The sequence below is a fragment of the Sycon ciliatum genome, chromosome 1 (genome assembly GCF_964019385.1).
Source record: "Sycon ciliatum chromosome 1, ocSycCili1.1, whole genome shotgun sequence".
Classification (NCBI taxonomy): Eukaryota; Metazoa; Porifera; class Calcarea; order Leucosolenida; family Sycettidae; genus Sycon; species Sycon ciliatum.
The window spans coordinates 95002685-95023701 of NC_088643.1; the positions used below are offsets into that span (position 1 = coordinate 95002685).

The following is a 21017-nucleotide window of genomic DNA, read 5'->3' on the forward strand; positions in this document are numbered from 1 at the left end:
GAATGTACAAGATGAACTGCACATGAAAACACTTCTTTTACTTTGTTCTTGAGGGTTGTGTTCGCCGTTCACTGATTACTTCTTTCATCTTCCTATGATGGCGCTGTGATTTATCGCTGTGGCGTTTGTCGGATCTCCCGTATTCATTTAGTGGTATTGACTGAATGCCTCATTGGCAAGTCGGCATATCGATATCCAGCAGTACACTTCACTTCTTCCACCACGTTCGTATTTATTCTTCCAAAGAAAATCTTTAAGAAAATCTATTCTCATCCTCACTGCACCTCTCTCATTCGCATTCGCTCAGCTACAATGGTGAGTTTTGGTATGCTTCTTGAACATTTACGTGAAAGAGTCCTGAATTTGTGGTGCTGTGACATCTTTCTTTTGTCTACTTTGTACATGTAGGTAGTTGCTTGATTTGAACTCTAGCTTCTGCCTTGTCCTTCTTGATTTCTTGCCACACAGATCGTACGAGTGCAGTCAAGCGAGGGCACGAAGCGTGTGGAAGTTGACAACAGCTGTAATGTCACCGAACTTCTGTCAAAGGTGCGAATCAGCACAATTCTGTGTAGAATTATTTGTGAGCTTGTCTGTGTGTTTGTTTTTAGTTACAGTGAAATCCTGATGTAGGGAACATCATTGGGAAAAGGAAAGGTTCTTTGTATCCGGGGTACTTTATAGGCAGAGTCGGCCTCCCATTGACTCTCAAGCCTCGAATTTGGCTGATTTCTATATCTGTGAATGACATTATCGCATATACCGTAATGTCCCGTTGATCCGCCCCCTCTCTAATTCCCGCCCCCTGTCGATTTTCCACCTGTGAAGCGACTTCGGCGTATACAACGAAAATACGATGTTGAACCGACGCATGAACTGCTGTACACAATATTTGCCAATCCAGGATGAAAATGTGCACAATCCAGCACATCGAGTCTGAACTTCTACGTTGTTGTACATCGTACTGCACTTGACAGCCTTGATCTAATTCCCACCCCCTGCCGAAAACCCAGCTGGGAAGCGACATGGCGTGGGGGGCAGATCAACGGTACTTTACGGTACTTTGTATTGAGTGGCAATCCAGGTTGGGTCAATGGCGTGCCACAGTTTTGCCACTCTATCTTAGCCCTTCACGGTTCGACCATACAGCTATCGGACACGGGTGTTCGATTGATGCAACATTTTCAAACTATCATACGAGTGTAACTTGGTCGTAACTTGGTCAATTCTCAGTCTTTTGGAGAAAACGAAATAATTATATAGGTCAATGTAAAAAAAGACTCTCACATATTGTCTCGAACAATCACCGAAGCGATGCAATAAGTGATTTGTGAGTTACTGCGCTCGTAACTCTGGCCACGGTCGATTTGTGCTCAGGGCGTGATGTGTGACTCAACGGTGGGGATTTCCCCTGATCACGTGACTTCACGTCAGCTGTTGGCAAGGATACAGTCATTCAATTTCTAATTCAAACGAAGACTCTCACGAGCGAGTGCAAAACATTTGAGCTTCATACGAGGAAGGAGAGTGAAATGGTGGATGGAGATCGACCGAGAGTGCAAGTCCCGTGCTGCAACGCATTCACTTCATGCCAGCCGTAGCTGCAACCTCGCGCAGGTTGTCATGTACACATATACAGGGATGAATTTATTGTCATATTTTTGCATAGCAGTTTCTGCTATACAAAATCACAATAAATGTGTAGCAGTCTTTGATTTTGATTAGCATTTTTCTTTGAAGGTTGGGTGTTTACCACATTGTCCTTCTTGAGAGTGATGCCTGAAAGCCCATTTGCAAAAAAACCCACTGAATCATACATGTGCACGCAGATTGAGAGTGCCTGCAAGTCATACACCGCACTGTATGCATGTTTCTTGACTGCACCGGCTAGGTATGGATAGACTGTATGTATCGTAGTTTTCTGCGAGTCATGGTGACTTTTGAGTAGCAGTAGATCGATTTTGCATCGCAAACTGCGATGCGATACAGGATAAATTCATCCCTGCATATATCACACTGGTCCCTCCTTATTCGCCCCATTGGCTATATTTTTCAGGTTTGGTCAGCGAATCAAAATATAGTCAACATCCCATACATCACACTGCTGCACTTGCAACCGGAGAAAACCGCTGCCCGTATACATGTGCATTCTACATACAGTCAACTTCGCTAATAACGACTGTGGATATAACGACAATACGCGAATAACGACTCGATTTCCATGCCCAGAGCAAAGTCCCATCCAACTGTAACACATATAATGAGACTTCGGATATAACGATACTTCGCGAATAAGGACACTTTTCTGATGCCCCACCGAGTGTCGTTATAAGCGAAGTTGACTGTATCTATATTCTGTATTATGCTGTCTGATGAGGACTTGGGTGTGTGATTGCTGTGTGAGTAGTGTATTTATATTCTGAATTCCATAGAATTCCATAGAGCGTTGACCTACTGTTCACAGTTGTTGGTCACGTGAACACAGCCATTTTGCACTATAATAACTAGTGGTGTGCACGGTTAGTCGGGTACCCGTGCTACCCGTGAGGACCTCGGGTAGACGGGTGCAGAATAGTACCTGAAAACCCGAAGTCGCAGATGACATCATGTACAGTGCACGTGTGTAAATTCATGTGATACTCCGCATGTCTACCCAGTGTGTAAGGGAAGGGGTGCACTGTGGTGCTACCATGGAAACATTACCCAATCGGGTACCCGTGCTACCCGTGGAAAACTACTCGATACCCGAAGAAAATACTACCCGACTCAGCCATAATAATAACATCTGGTGAAGCATTCATGTTGCTGATCGCACTGTGCTTGATTGTGTTGTTTTGCGAATGGTGCAGGTTGCACTTGTGTTTGAGGTGCCCTCGACAGTCAGCTGGAGTTTATGTCGCTCACGCAATGGCGGTGATCCGTTGTACCATAGCGACGCCAGCATTGCCAGCCTGGGATTCAAGTAAGTGCTCCTGTGTCTAAAGCGGCGGCTGGTTCATACTTCATTCCGCGCACGGGAAATGTTTTGCTATGCGTACGGTGGCGGTCTTGTTGCGATGGGCCAGGCAAGTTGAGCCCAAGTCAACCTTTATGCCGGGAAAGTCGCTGTGACCCGTTTGCCCTGAAGTATGAATCAACCTTAATTTCTGATCGTTACTATGCTTGCGTTTTACTGCTGTATGGCTGTGCTAGGCTCACTGTGGGACAGAATCACATCGAGATCCATGTTGCAACACATGGACTACTGCGGTATTGCTATGGGCACACTATTGGACAGAATCACGTGCATCCATGTTGCAACCCATAGAGATGTGAAGTCTTTGTCACATGACCAGGCTGCAGTACTCCTATGGCAAGTGCATGCAGCTCTTATCTAGAACTCCCTCAAGCTTGTGACCATGACAACTAGTGCTCATGCTCATCACATTTGCTTGATAGTGCAAGGTAGAGGTGCATACAAGGTAATACGGTTGTGTTTGTTTGGTTTGCTTTGATGTTTGTGTGTCCGTTTGGCTGTTGATAATTCTGGTTGTTGTGCAGGAATGGTGAGATGATTTACTTGTCGGTATTCCCAAGTCATCCCGCCGCTAATGGCAATCGTGATGCCGCTGCCACCTCCGTGCAGCAAGGAACTAGTGCAACGGCTTCTGCAGCAGCAACGGCTGGAACATCTGTCAACGGTGCAACAGCAGCAGCATCATCCACAGGGGCCACAGCAGCCACATCGTCCAACGTGGTAGAAGAGGATGAGATCGACAAGACCCTGGCCAAAAGCAAGGGCACTATAGAGAGAGGTCGAGATGCACAGTTGTAAGTTGCTGTTGTTGCTGTTCATATCTTTATTCTCACGATAGCCAGTGGCCAATAAGAGATAATAGTGTAAGAGAGGAGAAAGAGTGAGGAAGAATTGAGTGGGCAGAGCCTAGGGTTGTTGTTGTTGTTGTTGTTGTTGTTGTTGTTGTTGTTGTTGTTGTTGTTGTTGTTGTTGTTTCAAATCTTTATTCTCACGATAGCCAGTGGCCAATAAGAGATAATAGTGAAAGAAAGGAGCAGGAGTGAGGAAGAATTGAGTGGGCAGAGCCAAGGGGTTAATGACTACTTACGTGTACGGGCAGGGGTGGTCGCTACACGAGCATACAGAGTTGTGCAACAGCAGGGATATCTGGGATTTGAAGAGAGTACGAGAAGGGATTTCGCGAAGCTGGGTGGGCAAGCAATTTGTTGTTGTTGTTTCAAATCTTTATTCTCACGATTGATTTTTGTTGTTGTTGTTGTTGTTGTTGTTGTTGTTGTTGTTGTTGTTGTTGTTGTTGTTTCAAATCTTTATTCTCACGTTGTTGTTGTTGTTGTTGTTGTTGTTTCAAATCTTTATTCTCACGTTGTTGTTGTTGTTGTTGTTGTTGTTTCAAATCTTTATTCTCACGTTGTTGTTGTTGTTGTTGTTGTTGTTGTTGTTGTTGTTGTTGTTGTTGTTGTTGTTGTTGTTGTTGTTGTTGTTGTTGTTGTTGTTGTTGTTGTTACATGTACATCTACATTGTATGTGTGGGTTTGTTACCACAGTTTCAAGGAAGGCTTGCTCAAACAAGTCTTGATTACTGTTTTTCGTGTTTTTGTTCGTAGAGCATGCATGCAAGCACTTCCTGCCATAATGTCATAACTGGTGGTTTTCATTTCATGCATCTCCTGTAATTTACATTATGACCTCCTGGTGCTAGTCTTACGTGCCTTCCTTGCTACTGTTTTACTTGGGAAGAAATCACGTAAACGCACACTCATCTAATCTTATGTGTACCATCTACTACTGATGCCCAGCTGTCGTCATGGTGATCAAGGGCGCTGCATTCACTGTACTCCTATACAGGTTAGTAATAAAATACTGTTTCTTTTCTTTTCCATGCTTTGGACTCTGCGTATGTGTGGTGTGTGTGTGGGGGGGGGGGGGGGGGGTGGTGCTTGTGTATGGGGGTGGGTGGGGGAGGGGGTTGTTGTGTGTGGGGGGGGGGGGGGGGAGAGGGGATGTTGGGTGGTTGTGGGGGGAGGGGGGGGGGGGGGGTATTTTAGATAGATAGTGTGTCTGTGCTAGGCAGGAGTCGGGGCTGAATTGAATCTCACTGTTCTTGTTCTTCACTTTGCCCATGTTTCTGCAGCCGTACGACCCACAATACTTAGCTAAACAAGAGATAAAGCATATGTCATTTCACTCATATGTTCGCAAACTTCACAGTGGCGTTGACAAGTAAGTCCAGTCTTTCTCCCTCTCAGATGGAATATTGCTGCCATTTTGTTCTGACACTACTCCTTGCACTGTCTCTGGCACTATCAGCATTAACAAGAGGAGAGTTATTGGACCATTCCACAAAGACACAGAACTGATCATGTATGACTTTCCCAACTGGGTGTGATCATGTATTGATACTGTGTTATGCTTAGAAACAGGGTTTAGTGGCTGGCCTAAGTGTTTCGTTTTTTGTTTGTCTGCTTCTGGCCATGTTGTTGCCAGGGGAAAATTTGTGTTTCTGGAAAACCTGAGCTGCAAGATTAAGCCAGGCTGCACAGAGCATTCGCCTTGGCCAAACGGTATTTGTACCAAATGTCAGCCGAATGCTGTCACACTAAAGCGACAAGTGAGTTCAAATCACTTTTTGTTCTATGTGATATTTTGCTGTGTTCCTGGAAGCATGCCAGTATTAGCTGTTCCATGTCACATATTTCCCTCGCTGGTATCACTGGTATCACTGGTATCACTGGTATCGCTGGTATCACTGGTATCACTGGTATCACTCATGGTATCACTCATGGTATCGCTGGTATCGCTAGTATCGCTGGTATCGCTGGTATCGCTGGTATCGCTGGTATCACTGGTATCACTGGTATGGTGTGTTACTGTTTGTGCAAGTGCTAACAGCTTGGCCACATATTGCCATTGCCTTGTTGATGGGGGGATTCCTGACCACCCTGTTGATCATTGACTTTGTGTTCCTCTAGAGTCGAGCCCGGTGGCCTGCATTGTACAATGTTACTCCAAAGGACGTGATGCTTGGCTTTTGTTCTTGGCCTCTTCTTCACCAGTATCGTCATGTTGTTTTGGTTGATTTTGTGTGTGACCTCTTGTTCAGGAGTACCGTCATGTTGATAACATTATGTTTGAGGATCCGTCCATCATGGACCGTTTCCTTCAGTTCTGGCGTACGAGTGGTCAGCAGGTGAGTCTACACACTACTTCACTTAGTCTGGTAGTCTGCTCTTGCATGGTCTGGTCTGCTCTTGCATGGTTAGTCTGGTCTGCTCTTGCATGGTGTTCACTTTCAGTGCGTGGAAATGCAGCTCCGATAAAGAAAACGACCGATTATGGGTAGTTGCTGAGCCTTCTTTCTTTTTCTTCTCTTTTCTTTGCTAGTGAAATGATGTGTTGTTGTCGTGTGTGTGGGTGTGGGCCTGGGTGTGAATGTGTGTGTGTGCACGTGTGTGTGCGTGTGTGTGTATGTGCATGGGTGTGTAACTCTTTGCAGCGCATGGGTATTCTCTATGGGAAGTACACTGAACATAAGGATGTACCACTTGGTATCAAGGCCGTCGTTTCCGCAATCTACGAGCCACCGCAGGTCAGTAGAATGGCTGGTGCTTGTTGGTATTGTAACAAATTACAGCATCTATTGTATTCCCTGATATCGTTTGGCCGTTTCATGGGGGAAATAAGCCTTGGTATTTGTGTGTGGTGGTGGGGGGGGGGGGGGGGGAGGGTTGAAGAGGGAATGCTCTGGATAGGCCCATCCCCTAACACCTTACTTGCTTGATATGCATCAGTGCTCGTTGGTTTGTGGCCAGCCTTCTGGAAATGAACCACACTGCATGTGTGTATTCTATGTTTTGGGACCCAACAGCGGGTAGATATCAGAATTAGTCTCTCTGGTTGTTGGTGTACTTGACTGTGTGCCCATTGTCGCCTCTCTACAGGTGGGGACAGCCAACGGAGTGCGTCTTCTTCCTGATGAAAACGATGAACGTATTCAACGCCTTGGCCAGCAGCTAGGCCTTAGACCGGTAAGTTCTCAGGCAATTGTTTCTCTTTATGATTTCGCTGTGTACTCTTTATGTACCTCACTTGCACTTAGGAAAGGTGCATGCATGGACATGGACAAACAACCACGGCATTGTACTAGTACTTTCGTTCCAATGCATGCCTTTCCTGGAGCTGGTGCAGCACGGCTTGTCTTCGCTGTTCGTTTCTCAGATTTTTGTACTCTATGTATGTCATGTTTTTTGCGGCTGTGATTGGTATGCGCATGTGTTTGTAGGTCGGCTGGGTATTCAGTGATTTGGAGAGTGAGGATCGCAGCCAGGGTACAGTCAAGTATTTCCGGCACATGGTTAGTTAGAGGTCATGGGCTGGCTGGTAGCCATGAAGTCTCTGTGCACATGGCCTATGCCTCACTCTATGCGCTGCTGGCTGGTAGCCATGAAGTCTCTGTGCACATGGCCTATGCCTCACTCTATGAGTGTAACTTACTGCACCTGTGTTCTGTGCGTGCATGTCTTTGGCACTCTGGTGCACTAGTAGCTTGATACTGGTGCAGTTGTGTTCTGGCATGTCTCTCCATGCTCCTTGTTTTCTAGCAAAGTCCAGCCAGGTATAGCTAAGTATAGCTAGCTCCTGGGGGTATTAGTGTAACCTGAAGCTTCTATCTTCTACATTTAAGGTTCTCGGAGTAGCTCTGTGTGTGTGTGTGTCTCTCTCTCTCTCTCTCTCTCTCTCTCTCTCTCTCTCTCTCTCTCTCTCTCTCTCTCTCTCTCTCTCTCTCTCTCTGTCTGTCTGTCTGTCTGTCTCTATCTCTCTCTCGCTCTTTCTCTCTCTCTCCCTCTCTCTCTCTCTCTCTCCCTCTATTTCTGTCTCTCTCTCTCTCTCTCTCGCTCTCTCTCTCTCTCGCTCTCTCTCTCTCGCTCTCTCTCGCTCTCTCTCTCTCTCTCGCTCGCTCTCTCTCTCTCTCTCTCTCTCTCTCTCTCTCTCTCTCTCTCTCTCTCTCTCTCTCTCTCTCTCTCTCTCTCTCTCTCTCTGATGAAAATAATTTCAAGTCTTGCTCCTTCTGATGGGTTTGGCTAGTTATCCACAGTTCTATTTTAGTGAAGAGTGTACTGCTGTGGAACTTGGACTCTGTTGTCAACTTATCACTGTTCTGGTTGATGTCTGTGATTTCTGCTGCTGCTGCTGCTGCTGACATCTACAGGACTCCTATTTTATCAGTGCTGAGGAGTGTATCATGGCTGCCGACTACCAGGCCCGGCATCCATCCCCATGCAAGTATTCCACGTCTGGCTACTTTGGATCGAAGTTCTCCACAGTTGTTGTGTCAGGTAAGCGACCAGAGTGGTATTGTTACAGTTTTGCTGCTATGGATTTTAGGAATATCACTGCTCTTCCTGCCATCAGTATTGGCGATGTTGTTGCTGCTGCTGATGCTGATGCTGATGCTGCCATCATACATCCTTTCATTAACTCTCTGGCTTGTTTTTTGTCCTGCTTTGAATTCTTCACTCACCTAGGTGGTGTTGATAATCAGATCTGCATGGAAGGTTATCAGGTATGGTGCCAGGATTTTACATAGTGTGTACTGCTTCTGCTTTAAATCACTACCAGTGCATTGTAGTTGCTGGCATGTAGTTTAAAAAGATATGGACTGCTGCTTGTAGCTAGTTGCTCGTAAAATTCAGGTTTGGCGCATCTTGCTCTACACCTTTTCCCAGAATGGCTGCTTTTCTTGCAAGTGAGGTTGACTGACTGAATGTCACATGCATGGTGAACTCTGTGCTAGAAATCGTTCGCTTTCTCTCTTGTTCACATCTGCATTGCTTAGGTTACTGACCAATGCATGGCATTGGTCAATGATGAATGCTTTGTACCGACTGTGGATGCTCCTGAGCTGGGATACATCAAGGAGTCTACAATTGAGCAGTATGTCCCTGATGTCTTTTATAAGGTAGGTAGCAGCATGCACTGTGCTCTGTGTTGCAGCAGATGGATGATAGATGGATTGCTGCGCTGCGGGAATACTTCCATGTCCTATTATTCCCAAGAAAAGTGAACTTCTCCCAATGCTAGGACAGTACAGTGTGCAATGCTGGTGCATATGACTGTTGATCAAGGACGCCTACGTTTCTAATGGTCAATTTTGCCAGAAAAAACCATGTCTCCGATAGTAGTACATGTACATGTGTGACCCGCTTTGACCAATTAACGAAACTGTTCATTTATTGGGGATTGTTGAATCGGGAAAAGGACGACTGACGACACATTATCCAGACATTACAACGGGAACAGGTAGGTTGGGGGAACGACATTTATTATAGACGACGAGACAAGAGATCAAGACGAACGAAACGACTACATTGAAGAGTGAGAAAAGAGAGGAAGAGATCAAGTCTGAACGGCAAGATAAAGGGCCTGGGTAGCTATGGCAAATATGGGCGCGCAAGTAGCTACCCAGGCCAACGGAACAAAAGGAGACAAAAGGTGAGTTCGCAAGTGTTTGCAGGCCAGCTAGAAAAGGTACGGGAGGAGGTACCTAACATACCACCCCTCCATGAGAAAAAATCCCGCGTCCTCGCGGAGAGAAATAAAAAGAGAGAAAAAGATTTTTAAAAAATGACTGAAGGAGAAAAAAAACACACACACACACACACACACAACGCACGGGCCTCACAAAAGTGTGTACTAAAAAGTGCACTACAGATCATTACAACCGTCAACGTTCCTGTACTACTCATACTATAGTGTGTACATTGCCAATAACAACGGGCCCAAACGCCCCTTCAAAACATGGCACAAAAAATAACTATTGGAGTTCGACGAGGGACTTGATTTGTATTCTGATGACTAGTATTTTGCACTTTAATATACGACATAAATAAGAGAGCGTGGCTCACCATGATCGGACCCCTAATATTAATGAAGGACACCCGCGCGCACACACACTACAAAAAAATTCACGAAAATATATTTGACGAAGAAGGAACGCATACAAAAAAAGAGAGAGAGAAAGGTAGCTGACCTGCATGGCTTGAACGACACGAGGTTGACATGACGAGACGAGGTTGGCGTAGGAGAGACGAGACTGACATGGACGAGACGAGGTTGACATAGACAAGACGAATGGCGGTTGAGGACGGCTGGGCCTGGGATGATCTCAGGGTCGTGGGTCGATCAAAAATCGGGCGCCAATGTTGAATCGGGAAAAGGACGACTGACGACACATTATCCAGACATTACAACGGGAACAGGTAGGTTGGGGGAACGACATTTATTATAGACGACGAGACAAGAGACCAAGACGAACGAAACGACTACATTGAAGAGTAAGAAAAGAGAGGAAGAGATCAAGTCTGAACGGCAAGATAAAGGGCCTGGGTAGCTATGGCAAATATGGGCGCGCAAGTAGCTACCCAGGCCAACGGAACAAAAGGAGACAAAAGGTGAGTACGCAAGTGCATGCAGGCCAGCTAGAAAAGGTACGGGAGGAGGTACCTAACAGGGATAATACACTATGTGAAATGCCCGTCATGGGGTTTTAGTCAGAATTCTTAGTGGCCTCCTTTAGATGCAGTTTATTGTGGATTGTGATCCTAGTGCATTCTTACTCTTTGTATTTGACTTACCTACTGTTACTGACTGAAGTATCTAGACGCATGCGACCGTGTTCTTGTTGTTGTTGTGTTGTTGTTTGACCCAGATCAAGGATGAATATAACAGTGAGGTCACAAAGATTGCTCGTCCTCTGCCAGTAGAGTATCTGCTTGTCCAGGTAATACCATGTGCTGCTGCTGCTGCTGTTCTGCTTATCATCTAGTATACACACATCACATAGCCCTCACCCAGAGATGGTCACACAGCAGTGGCGTGTCCAGGATTTGGCTGAGGGGGGGGGGGGGGGGGGGGGGGGGTTGCGGCCGGGATCAAGGCGGGATGGGGTGGGGGTAGATGACATCATGCTACTGTCCCAGGTCAGCCATTTTGAAAACCGATGTCAAGAAGCTCCTCCTGTAGCCCCCTTCTTCAACAGTTATTCACCCGAACGGCCCCAGAGACTGTTCCGGAGGATCAGCGCACCACACGGGGACAAGTGTCGAACTTGCTTCAAGTTCCCTTCCTTCGTGGGCCTGCGGGACGATTGACCATGATGTTTCGGGGAAGCATTCTCTGGAACGCTCTCCCCTCTGATTTTAGAGTGATACGTGTCCCTGGTCCCTTCCGAAAAGCTCTTTCTGCGATTGATATACTGGCTTACTTTGTGAATATCCTCGTTAAACTTTTATTATCTGCCATAAATTCCAACCTTCTCATCTATCACATTTGTGCATGCATGTCTATAAAATCAACGACGTGTTCCTGACTCCATGAGATTGTCTTTCTATTCTTTGACTCCATGAAATTATTGTCTTTCTATTTCTGACTCCATGAAATTGTCTTCATATAAATTTTTCCTTTTCTTCTTTTGGTCCTTTCTGTCTTATAATTATTATTATTATCATTTCTTGTTTTCCCTTGCCTATCATCCCTTCATCATTCTGTGAGAACCTGTCCTATGGGCAGGTGAGAAGGCATCTCTGCCTGCTCATTTGGTGAAGTAAAATAAACAACAACAACAAGCCGTAAATCTCACACACCACGAGCAGTATTTCTGTACACGCAGCAACAATGTACATTGTAAACTTCAAATTTGCCGTTAGGTGAGCGAATCAACTGCAATTATTTATGCGAGTCCAACAATTTCTCACCGCTCTCAAAGAGTCAAAGCATCCTTTACATAGGCAGCGGTACTTGTCACTGTGCGCTGTTCTTCATGTTCTGGCTACTCGCTGACAACAGATTCTTCCGCGTCTGGCGGAGTGTGACTGTCAGTCCGCTCCGAAAGTTCAACTGGAATAACAGCGACTTCATCACTCCCACTGTTTGCTGTTGGAGCGGCAGCAGGAGTTGCGCCGCCACAGGAACGCTTTACAAAAATTCCAGGCTCTGCTGGCTAGAGCTTGGCCTTTTGGGATGTCCCTGAGACATCGAAGAAAAGCCTTCGAGTCAACCAAAACACGATTCGAACGAGGATGATCGCCTGAGCCCTCGGCATTCGAATCGTGTTTTGGTTGACTCGTTCGAAGACTTTTCTTCGATGTTTGTACCGTTGAAGACGCGTCGAGCGCGTCCCAGCAGGGATCACACTGTACAATAGTACACAGTCAGGTCACCATGTTTCTGTAGCCGCGCCGTGCATGCTCACTGTACGTAGACTCTACTCTGTAGACTGTACTGTACTACTAGTCTGTAGTGTGTACAATCAACACCAGCTCGACCGTGCAACCGCTTTTGGACAATCGTTTCAGGCCGCGCGCGCCCCGAACGAGTCTAGCTCGATCGACCCGGCGCCCTAGCGCCCTGCCTATTATTTTTCGAAACCTAGGTCGAAATTTTTGAGGGGGGGGGGGGGCGCCCCCCCCCCTAAACCCGCCACTGCACAGCCCTCACCCAGAGATGGTTTGCTCATCATGTCCTATACACATCACACAGCCCTCACCCAGAGATGGTTTGCTCATCATGTCCTATACACATCACACAGCCCTCACCCAGAGATGGTGCTTGCTTTGGTGATGAATAAGTAACTGGGCTTGTAGCTAAAAACTTCTTTTAGGCACTACTTCCCCAAGTATGCCAGAAAGTGCAATAGTGTCTGTTGGCGTTGTGGCAGCAGCTGTTCCAGGGAACTGTGCGTATGTTAGGGAAGGTGAAGCCATGCTTCTTGTGCTAAACCCTTCACCCATTTCCAGCTGCTAGGTAGTGGAAGATTACTGCCATATGTGTGTGTGTGTGTGTGTGTGTGTGTGTGTGTGTGTGTGTGTGTGTGTGTGTGTGTGTGTGTGTGTGTGTGTGTGTGTGTGTGTGTGTGTGTGTGTGTGTGTGTGTGTGCGCGTGTGATGTGTGTGTGTGTGTGTGCGCGTGTGATGTGTGTGTGTGCGCACGCGCGCGTGTGTGTTTATGTGTGACATCGCTAGTAAGCCAGGTCAATATCTTGCTGTTCATGCCCTCTATCTTAAAGGTGCCAGTTGCTGCTCCAGTAAATCCCACTCCGATGTTTGCTGCCGACATTTCTGCCGCCAAGTTTCCTATTGAGAACAGAAGTGCTGTTGGTGAGGTTCAGGTAAGGGTCTCTATGTCTGCCTGCTGTTTGTGTGCTGTTATTGTGCAACATATTGTGCAGCATACCGCATGCCATGTGTTGCGTGTGTTGTGTACATTCTAAAGAGTAGGCCAGTGCCCAGTGCAGTAGTTCTTGCTGCTTCTGCCGTTGCAACATCCGACTTGAGTGTGGAAATCAGGAAATCCGGAGGCTTGAAGCATTTCCCTGACTAGTAAAGTAGGATGATGGAAGACGTATGATACAACCACATGATGCTCAGCTAGCAAATCTCCAAATCTTCTGTACATGCACTGTTTCTAAAGAGCTATGTACTAGTTCTCACATTTTTAGTTTGACAGCATATTACAAGGTGGTGGAACACCGTGTTCGGAAACAGTGCGCCGTACCACAACCATCCACGGTTGGTAGAGCCCCGGTCTTGCGACCATCTAAAAATTCTAAATATAACGTGTTTCTACGATGCCAGGTTTATCTAATAGTTCTCACATCTACATTTAGACTGACAGCCAACAAGAATCCATTGTTGTGTGTGTGCTTGTGTGCTGCACTGCGATGTTCTTGTTGTGTAACAGGAGTTCCCTGCTTTCCGCAAATTGGTGCACAGCAATGCATCATCGTTCCTTGACATTGTCAGCAGTTTCCACGTGCTTGCGTTCATGGCATGTTGTGACATGATGCCCATACGGGTAAGTGCACTGGCGCAGCCTTCAGTCTGCAGCCTCTGCAGAAACTACGGTGTTGGGTTTTTTAAAGTCGTGTAGACTGATCCCTAGAAACTGCCCATCTGGGTTTTTTCAGGGGGAGGGGGGGGGGGTACAATGTTGAATCAGTCTGAGCGATACACTGCGGCACATGAGCTATGAGCTGCACTGGCCAATGTAAACCATGCAGTTCTGGTCAGTGCATACTGGCCAATCAAACCATGCAGTTCTGTTCAGTGCATATTGTAGTGTCAAGACCAGGGTCTACACTGTAAAGTGCCCATCTCCGGTGCTTTTGAGCTGTTGATTCCATTCATCTTTTGCCCCTTTCTCACACTGTTCCCTATGCACATCGTACAGATGTACGAAACCCTGTAGGTAGTAGTAGTAGTAGTATTTATTAAATTTACCATCGGATGCCTCAACAGTGATATACACAACTCTTAAGAGGGCCGATAACGGGATAAGTGAAAAGGAAAAGAAAAAGAAAAGAAAAGAAGAAGAAAAAATAGGAATCCAGACATCAAGCAGTACAGTAATCGAACACCAAATCGACTTCAAGCTTAGTACAAGAACGATCAAGATCATCGAGAAACTCAACAGATTCCAAAAAGAAGGTCCAAATACTTCTTAAACACCACTGGGTCTTTAAAAAGATCCCTGAATTGGTTTGAAAATGTAGAGGTACAGTGGTGTCTGCGCCACTCGGCAGGCAGTGTATTAAAAGAAAATTGCGGCACGATTAGAAAAAGAATTTACTCCATCAGTTGTCCGGGGCTTAGATATGGCAATGGAAGCATTAGAGTGGCTTCTAGTTCTAGGGCCTGTTGTGATCGGTGAAAATAATTCCGTTTGGGTAGGCAGTGAGATGATGACATGATTTCTATGAATAAACTGGGCAAAGTCATAATCATAGTGTTCAAATGGATAAATCGACAATGTGGTCAATAATGGCATGATGTCGTCCTGTGACTTAGCACCACAGGCAGCTCGCACAGCATGGCGGAAAACAGTAGAGAGCCTTTGGCGGTCCTTAGCGGACAGCTTCGTTACAAAACACGAACAACAGTACAAAAGATCAGGTAGAATGACTGATACAATAAATTGCCTCTTTGCCTTCCTGCTCAGTTGCCGAAAGGACCGACAAAGAGAGCCGACCTTAGCACATGTCTTGCGAATTACAAGGTCAATGTGAGGCGACCACGTTAGGCGGTCATCAATGATGACCCCCAGGATTCGGGTGCTGGTAACGCGGGCCAATACCTGATCGTTAAGTATCACAGAAACAGACAGGTGCAGGGGAGTTTAGAAATGACCATGGCGACAGTTTTGGCAGAGTTGACTGACAACCATAGGCCCGCAAGATTTAGAGCAAGCACTGAAAGTACCTTGTTGACGGCGTCGACAGCTTCATTTGGCAACCTTCCACTGGCATACAACGTCATGTCATCCGCGAACATCGGCAGCTTGCAGGAAAGAGCATCAGCTGCGAGCGGCAGCTTCCGCACATATATATTGAAGAGCACAGGGCCCAGAATGGTGCCTTGAGGTACGCCACTAGTAACTGGTACCAGAGGAGACGTTCCGATGTAGGTAACCACGCGCTGCTAGGTGTGTACATATCCAGTTGCTTGTTCACTGTGTGCTATAGACATGTGCACTTGACCGTTTTAGCCCAACAGTCAATGGAAGACAGTTGCTCTTCCAGCTTCATCACTTTCGATAGAGATAATGACTAGATCTTTGTCCGAAAAAATTGTACTTCGAAGTATAAAATGCCTTCAGGGCACGTTTCGTAGTGGAAATACTATACTCGCCAAAAAATCCGGCCAATGCTGCATGCACCGTCGTCGACGACCATGTGCAGCATTGGCCGGATGTTTGTTGGCGAGTATAGTAGGCCCTGCACATCCGACACCTGCCTGGGTCTGCCTGGGTCTACGGGATTCTACGAGTTTCTTCCGTGTATCTGTGCAACGTGCATAAGGCTTATTTTAAAGTTATTAGACATGGGAGAAAGACCAAGGAACTACAAGTACATTATTAGACATGGTTTGCATGGTTTGCATTTTACCGTTTACGTTATTTTCGACGGTCGGCGTGTAGAGGGCGAGTCTACTGTTTTTTGTGTGTTTTCGAGACACGGTTAGCAGTTCGGCTTCTGAGTCCTGACTCCTGATGCAACGATTGACTTGTGACGTTGAACATAGTGTGAACGGTAAAAATGCTGACCATGTCTATTGTGGTTGTAGGCCATCATCTGTGCTGAAACCAGCCACACGAAGTCTGAACCGGTGGCCCTGCTTTTCCACATTCTGTATAATGCCGCACGCGATGGCGACATCATAGCTCTAAGCTGCTATGACTGCATTGTGGACTTCATGCCACTTTCACTTTTGGGGTCATCCGTAAATACCGATATTTATTTAGAAACGAAAACTACTGTAAAAGTCATTATTCTAACGAGGCGCATATATAACGATTTCCTAAAATTGACTGGTTTACGTGTACCAAAGGTAACGATTCTCACTTATATTTATGGCTTTTACAGGACTAGTAGTCATTTCTCTTCAACCCCCTCCCCGAGAAACGAACACATACAAACGGTACATCGTATCGATGTTATTTTATTTTCTTCTCGATGTGTCCACACATACAAATTGTGCATCGATATTTTTGGAGAAATAAACAGGCGCTCAACCCCCTCCCCTCCCCCCCCCCCCCCCCCTAAACGACTAGTTTTAGTTTCTAAATAAATATCTACAAGTATATTTACGGATGGCCCCTTTGCTGATTCTGTAATGGTATTGTGCAACCTGACGACAAGCATGAAGCATTGTTATTGATACCGGCATCGGGTTTAGCGGCGGCAGCACTATGCCAGCAGCAGCAGTACCAGCAGTACCAGCAGTATCAGCAGTACCAGAGCAGTATCAGCAGTATCAGAGCAGTATCAGAGCAGTATCAGAGCAGTACCAGCAGTACCAGCAGTACCAGCAGTATCAGAGCAGTATCAGAGCAGTATCAGAGCAGTATCAGCAGTACCAGCAGTACCAGCAGTACCAGAGCAGTATCAGCAGTATCAGCAGTACCAGCAGTATCAGAGCAGTATCAGAGCAGTATCAGCAGTACCAGCAGTACCAGCAGTACCAGAGCAGTATCAGAGCAGTATCAGCAGTACCAGCAGTACCAGCAGTATCAGAGCAGTATCAGCAGTACCAGCAGTACCAGCAGTATCAGAGCAGTATCAGAGCAGTATCAGCAGTACCAGCAGTACCAGCAGTACCAGCAGTATCAGAGCAGTATCAGCAGTATCAGCAGTATCAGCAGTACCAGCAGTACCAGCAGTATCTGCAGTATCAGAGCAGTATCAGAGCAGTATCAGCAGTACCAGCAGTATCAGAGCAGTATCAGCAGTATCAGCAGTACCAGCAGTATCCGCAGTATCAGAGCAGTATCCGCTTTGCTTTCAATAGTAGTAAAGCCTCTTGTACGGGCAACATGAATTGCACATTATCAAACAAATTCAAATTCAATAAACTACTGTAAATATACAAAATTTCGGCGCTGCAAAATTTCGTCACTTCACGATTTTTGACATTTCGGCGGCGATTTATTTTCGGCGTGGGGTAGAGGGCATGGTATAGTGCGACAGATGCTGTGAAAAATTTCATCAGCGTTTTAATTTAGGCGTTTTGGGTCGGTGCCGAATATAGCCGAAATTAAATAGCTGCCGAAAATTTGTATATTTACAGTACTTTGAAACACAATCATCTTCAATGAACAGAATAGTACTTCTCTTCAGGACCAGCAAACTTCAGATTGGGGGTTTAGCTCAGTGGTAGAGCGCTCGCTTCGCATGTGAGAGGCCGCGGGTTCAAATCCCGCATCCTCCAGATTTTTATCTTTTTCTTCAACGAAAACCCTTTTTCATGCCGCGCTTTTTCCTCATTTTCCTGTACTGTACGTGTAAAATTGTAATGCTCTTGCCCTCTGCACTGCCCACTGGTCTCTGTCAATATTACCGTACTACCGTAAAGTACCGCCAGAGCGCCCCACCATCTCATCCTTTCGTGGTCGTATTGTGGAGGTGGTCTGCTGTCTGTAGGTCATACGACATGAACCTTGTACACATATAGCACGTTTCGCAGTCAATCCGTACCTTCGAGCGGACACAAGCTCCACACAAAAACCTGCCAAGTGTGACCTTAGTACACTAAGCTTCTGACATCGTACAAACTTCGTTGCACTCTGCCATACGATTTTCCTTTCTCTGGCTGTAAAATCAAGGTGGGGCGCTCTCGCGAGACGGGGCGCTCTGGCGGTACTTTACGGTACTAGTATTTGTGTGGGTTTCTGTGATAGCATTTTTCTGTACTGCAAATTACTGGATATGAGAGAGAGAGGGGGGGGGGGGGGGAGAGAGTAGTGTAGAATGTTCACCCAGTGACTGCGAGTGTTGACTCACACTACCAGGTATGGTATATGCAAGCCTTGCCTGATAGGTTACTACAGTCCATTCATTGGAAACTGGCACCCTAACTTTTTGGTGTCTCCCGCACATAGTTGTAGATATAGTGAAAACAACAGTACAATCCTGCATTGTGTGACCCGTATAATTACTCCTTGCCACATTTGAGGGCAGAAAGGTCCAAGAACAAGGAAATAGAAATTCAGCCAGGTTTTACAAAATTAGGACAGGTATGCCATGGCAAATTGTGTGGAGAAGCAGATCCCAAATCCATATTTTGAAATTTAAAGTGGGTTTTGATCCTCAATTCGGCCCAAATCAGACTTTCAAAAGCCAGCGGGACTGTTTCCGATGAATGGACTGTAATATGTTTAGCTTTTTACGGTGACAGCATGAACAAGGAGAGGACGCACTGTATGGGAAACAGTGAGGGTCTGAACCGGGGCATTGCCCCATACGGTTGAAATGGTCGCAAGACCGAGACTCTACCAACCGGTGTATGGTTGTAGTCAGGAGCACTGTTTCCCATACAGTGTGTCCTCACCTTGTTCACGCTGTCACCGTGTAAAACCACCATGTGTGTACTCCTAAATGGTCAAGCCAAGCTGGTTCCATACGTCACATACCTACATCTCCGCTGGCTTTGTACGGGGCTGGGTTCCAGTTGTGGGGAATATGTTACGCTCCGAGTTTATTTACTTACTCTTGCCTTGGAAATATTCCATGTTCTGTGGGGTCATTTATTGCTCACTCTATCCATGGTGACATACCTTTTTTGTGCAGTCTTATGGGCCTTTGAGGATACCTTGCTTTGTGCTGTGTACTAGTACGGTGTTATGATGATTGTCTGTTCTCACGTGTAGGACACATTGATGACGCTGTGCCAGGCTGTGGTAAATCGTGACCATGATCAGGCTGCACGTTGGTGTCAATCACCAGAGTGGGCAACTGTCCAGCAGGTCATGGATGCCCTAGGTTAGTTATTGACTTACTGCCGTACTCTGCTGTGCTGTGTTCTCGTGATATGCTGTACTGCTGCTGTGATATGCTGTACGGCTGTGATATGCTGTACTGCTGCTGTGATATACTGTACTGCTGCTGTGATATACTGTACTGCTGCTGTGATATACTGTACTGCTGTGTTATTGTGATATACTGTACTGCTGTGATATACTGTACTGCTGTGTTATTGCAAGAGTACATGAAAACCAGAGTGTGCAGCTCGGATGGGTTGCTGTCACGGCGGAATTTCGTGATTACATCATTTTAGTGATGTGGTACGTACAAGCAGGATTCAAGCAGGTCTATTTCTGCACAACTGCAGCTCAGTTGTATGCACTATGCCACTTCCCGCCTGAGATCTGCGCCAAATATGGTGTAATCACGGAATTCCGCCGTGACAGACACCCATAGCAGAAAAGACCCCAAGCTGCACACTCTGGCTTTCATGTACTCTTGGTTATTGTGATATGCTGTACAACTGTGTTGTTGTGATGACTGCTATGCTATGCTGCTGTACTGCTGTACTGCTGTGTAGCTGTGTTACTGTGTTCCTGTGAAATGGGGTGCTCCTGTGTAGCTGTACGGTGTTGCTGTGCTGTGTTGTTGTGATATAATGCTGGACTCCTGTGATGCTGTGCTGTGTCGCTGTGTTGCTTTACTCTGGATGATTGCTTTGTACGTTTCAGACATTGTTCTGGCTTTGTTCTGTTGTTGCATATGCACGCAGGTGACGAACCTATGGCCGCCCAAGATGTTACTGACAGTGGTTTCAGCAAAGGTGGTGCTGGGGCAGGCGAGCAAGCAGCAGCTGGCAAGTGGGAATGTGCGCACTGCACCTATCGTAATTCCAGCTCAGTCCAGTCGTGTGAAATGTGCACCCTTCCACGTGAGGCGTGAGCCCATCATCCCTTGCCCGAATGCAAGCTGCGCTGGGAGACTGTAGTGTCTCCGAAGTGTTGTGTAGTGAGCAATGTACAGCTTTGTTCTTTTTCTTTCATCCTTGTATTATTCCCAGTGGCCCCACCTTGTACATGTACGTCTTGTAACTCTGTACACCTGTACACCAACTCGAGCAGGGTAATCATTGTTCTCCTTACTCTTTCTTTTTAGTGCCTCTCTTTCTGCCTGTACAAAAGCCTCCGTCTTGTATCTGTCCTTTGTGTACAAAAGCTATCGTCCGCGTCCCATTTGTTTTGTTTGTTTTTTTGGTTTACCCTCTTCTCCTTGGTCAGAAAAGAGACTGCCCTGTGTTTGATATTAAAATCTTACCAACCTGTTCGAACGTCTATTGTGATTACGATGTCATTTCTTTTTATCTCTTTCACCAGTCCTCAGTCCTGTTACTACACGCGATCCGTTAGGATTTTTAAGGCTCGATGATGCTCTTTTATAATGTTGCTCTAGAATCTTAGCTATTGCTGTTGACTTGAGTGGGCGTTGGATACTGTATGTGTGCGTGTGCGTGTGTACTACGTACATGCATGCATGCTTGCGTTGGGTGTGTGTGATCACGTGAGGAGGGCATTCATTTTTGTGCATGTGACATAATAATAATTATTATTATTATGACAAGTTCCCGGAAAACAAGTTACTTGTAAGTAATTTTCCAATCTACATACAGGTTTGCCGGCGCCAGAAGGCTGCATGTACCAGTGTATTGTGTAA

The 21017-nt window shown here is 46.2% G+C and overlaps 1 protein-coding gene and 1 non-coding gene across 2 annotated transcripts; both read left to right on the plus strand.

Moving 5' to 3' along the window:
• Window positions 1-33: 33 nt before the first annotated feature.
• On the plus strand, window positions 34-20782 carry LOC135806627 (nuclear protein localization protein 4 homolog). Its single transcript, XM_065320851.1, has 19 exons — window positions 34-315; window positions 469-549; window positions 2850-2962; window positions 3541-3810; window positions 4813-4861; window positions 5148-5236; window positions 5501-5624; window positions 6117-6203; window positions 6510-6602; window positions 6955-7041; window positions 7296-7367; window positions 8223-8349; window positions 8539-8576; window positions 8850-8972; window positions 10722-10793; window positions 13077-13178; window positions 13751-13864; window positions 19214-19325; window positions 20080-20782. The coding sequence occupies exons 1-19, from the start codon at window positions 313-315 to the stop codon at window positions 20247-20249; spliced, it is 1926 nt and encodes a 641-aa protein (XP_065176923.1). The 5' UTR covers window positions 34-312; the 3' UTR covers window positions 20250-20782.
• Trnaa-cgc (transfer RNA alanine (anticodon CGC)) lies at window positions 17704-17775 on the plus strand. Its single transcript has one exon. It is a non-coding gene; the product is annotated as a tRNA-Ala (tRNA).
• Window positions 20783-21017: the final 235 nt, after the last annotated feature.

Coding starts and splice junctions, on each gene's coding strand:
- LOC135806627 (XM_065320851.1), top strand. Junction 5,237..5,500: donor CTTCACAGTGGCGTTGACAA/GTAAGTCCAGTC, acceptor TGTTGTTGCCAG/GGGAAAATTTGTGTTTCTGG. Junction 6,603..6,954: donor CAATCTACGAGCCACCGCAG/GTCAGTAGAATG, acceptor GCCTCTCTACAG/GTGGGGACAGCCAACGGAGT.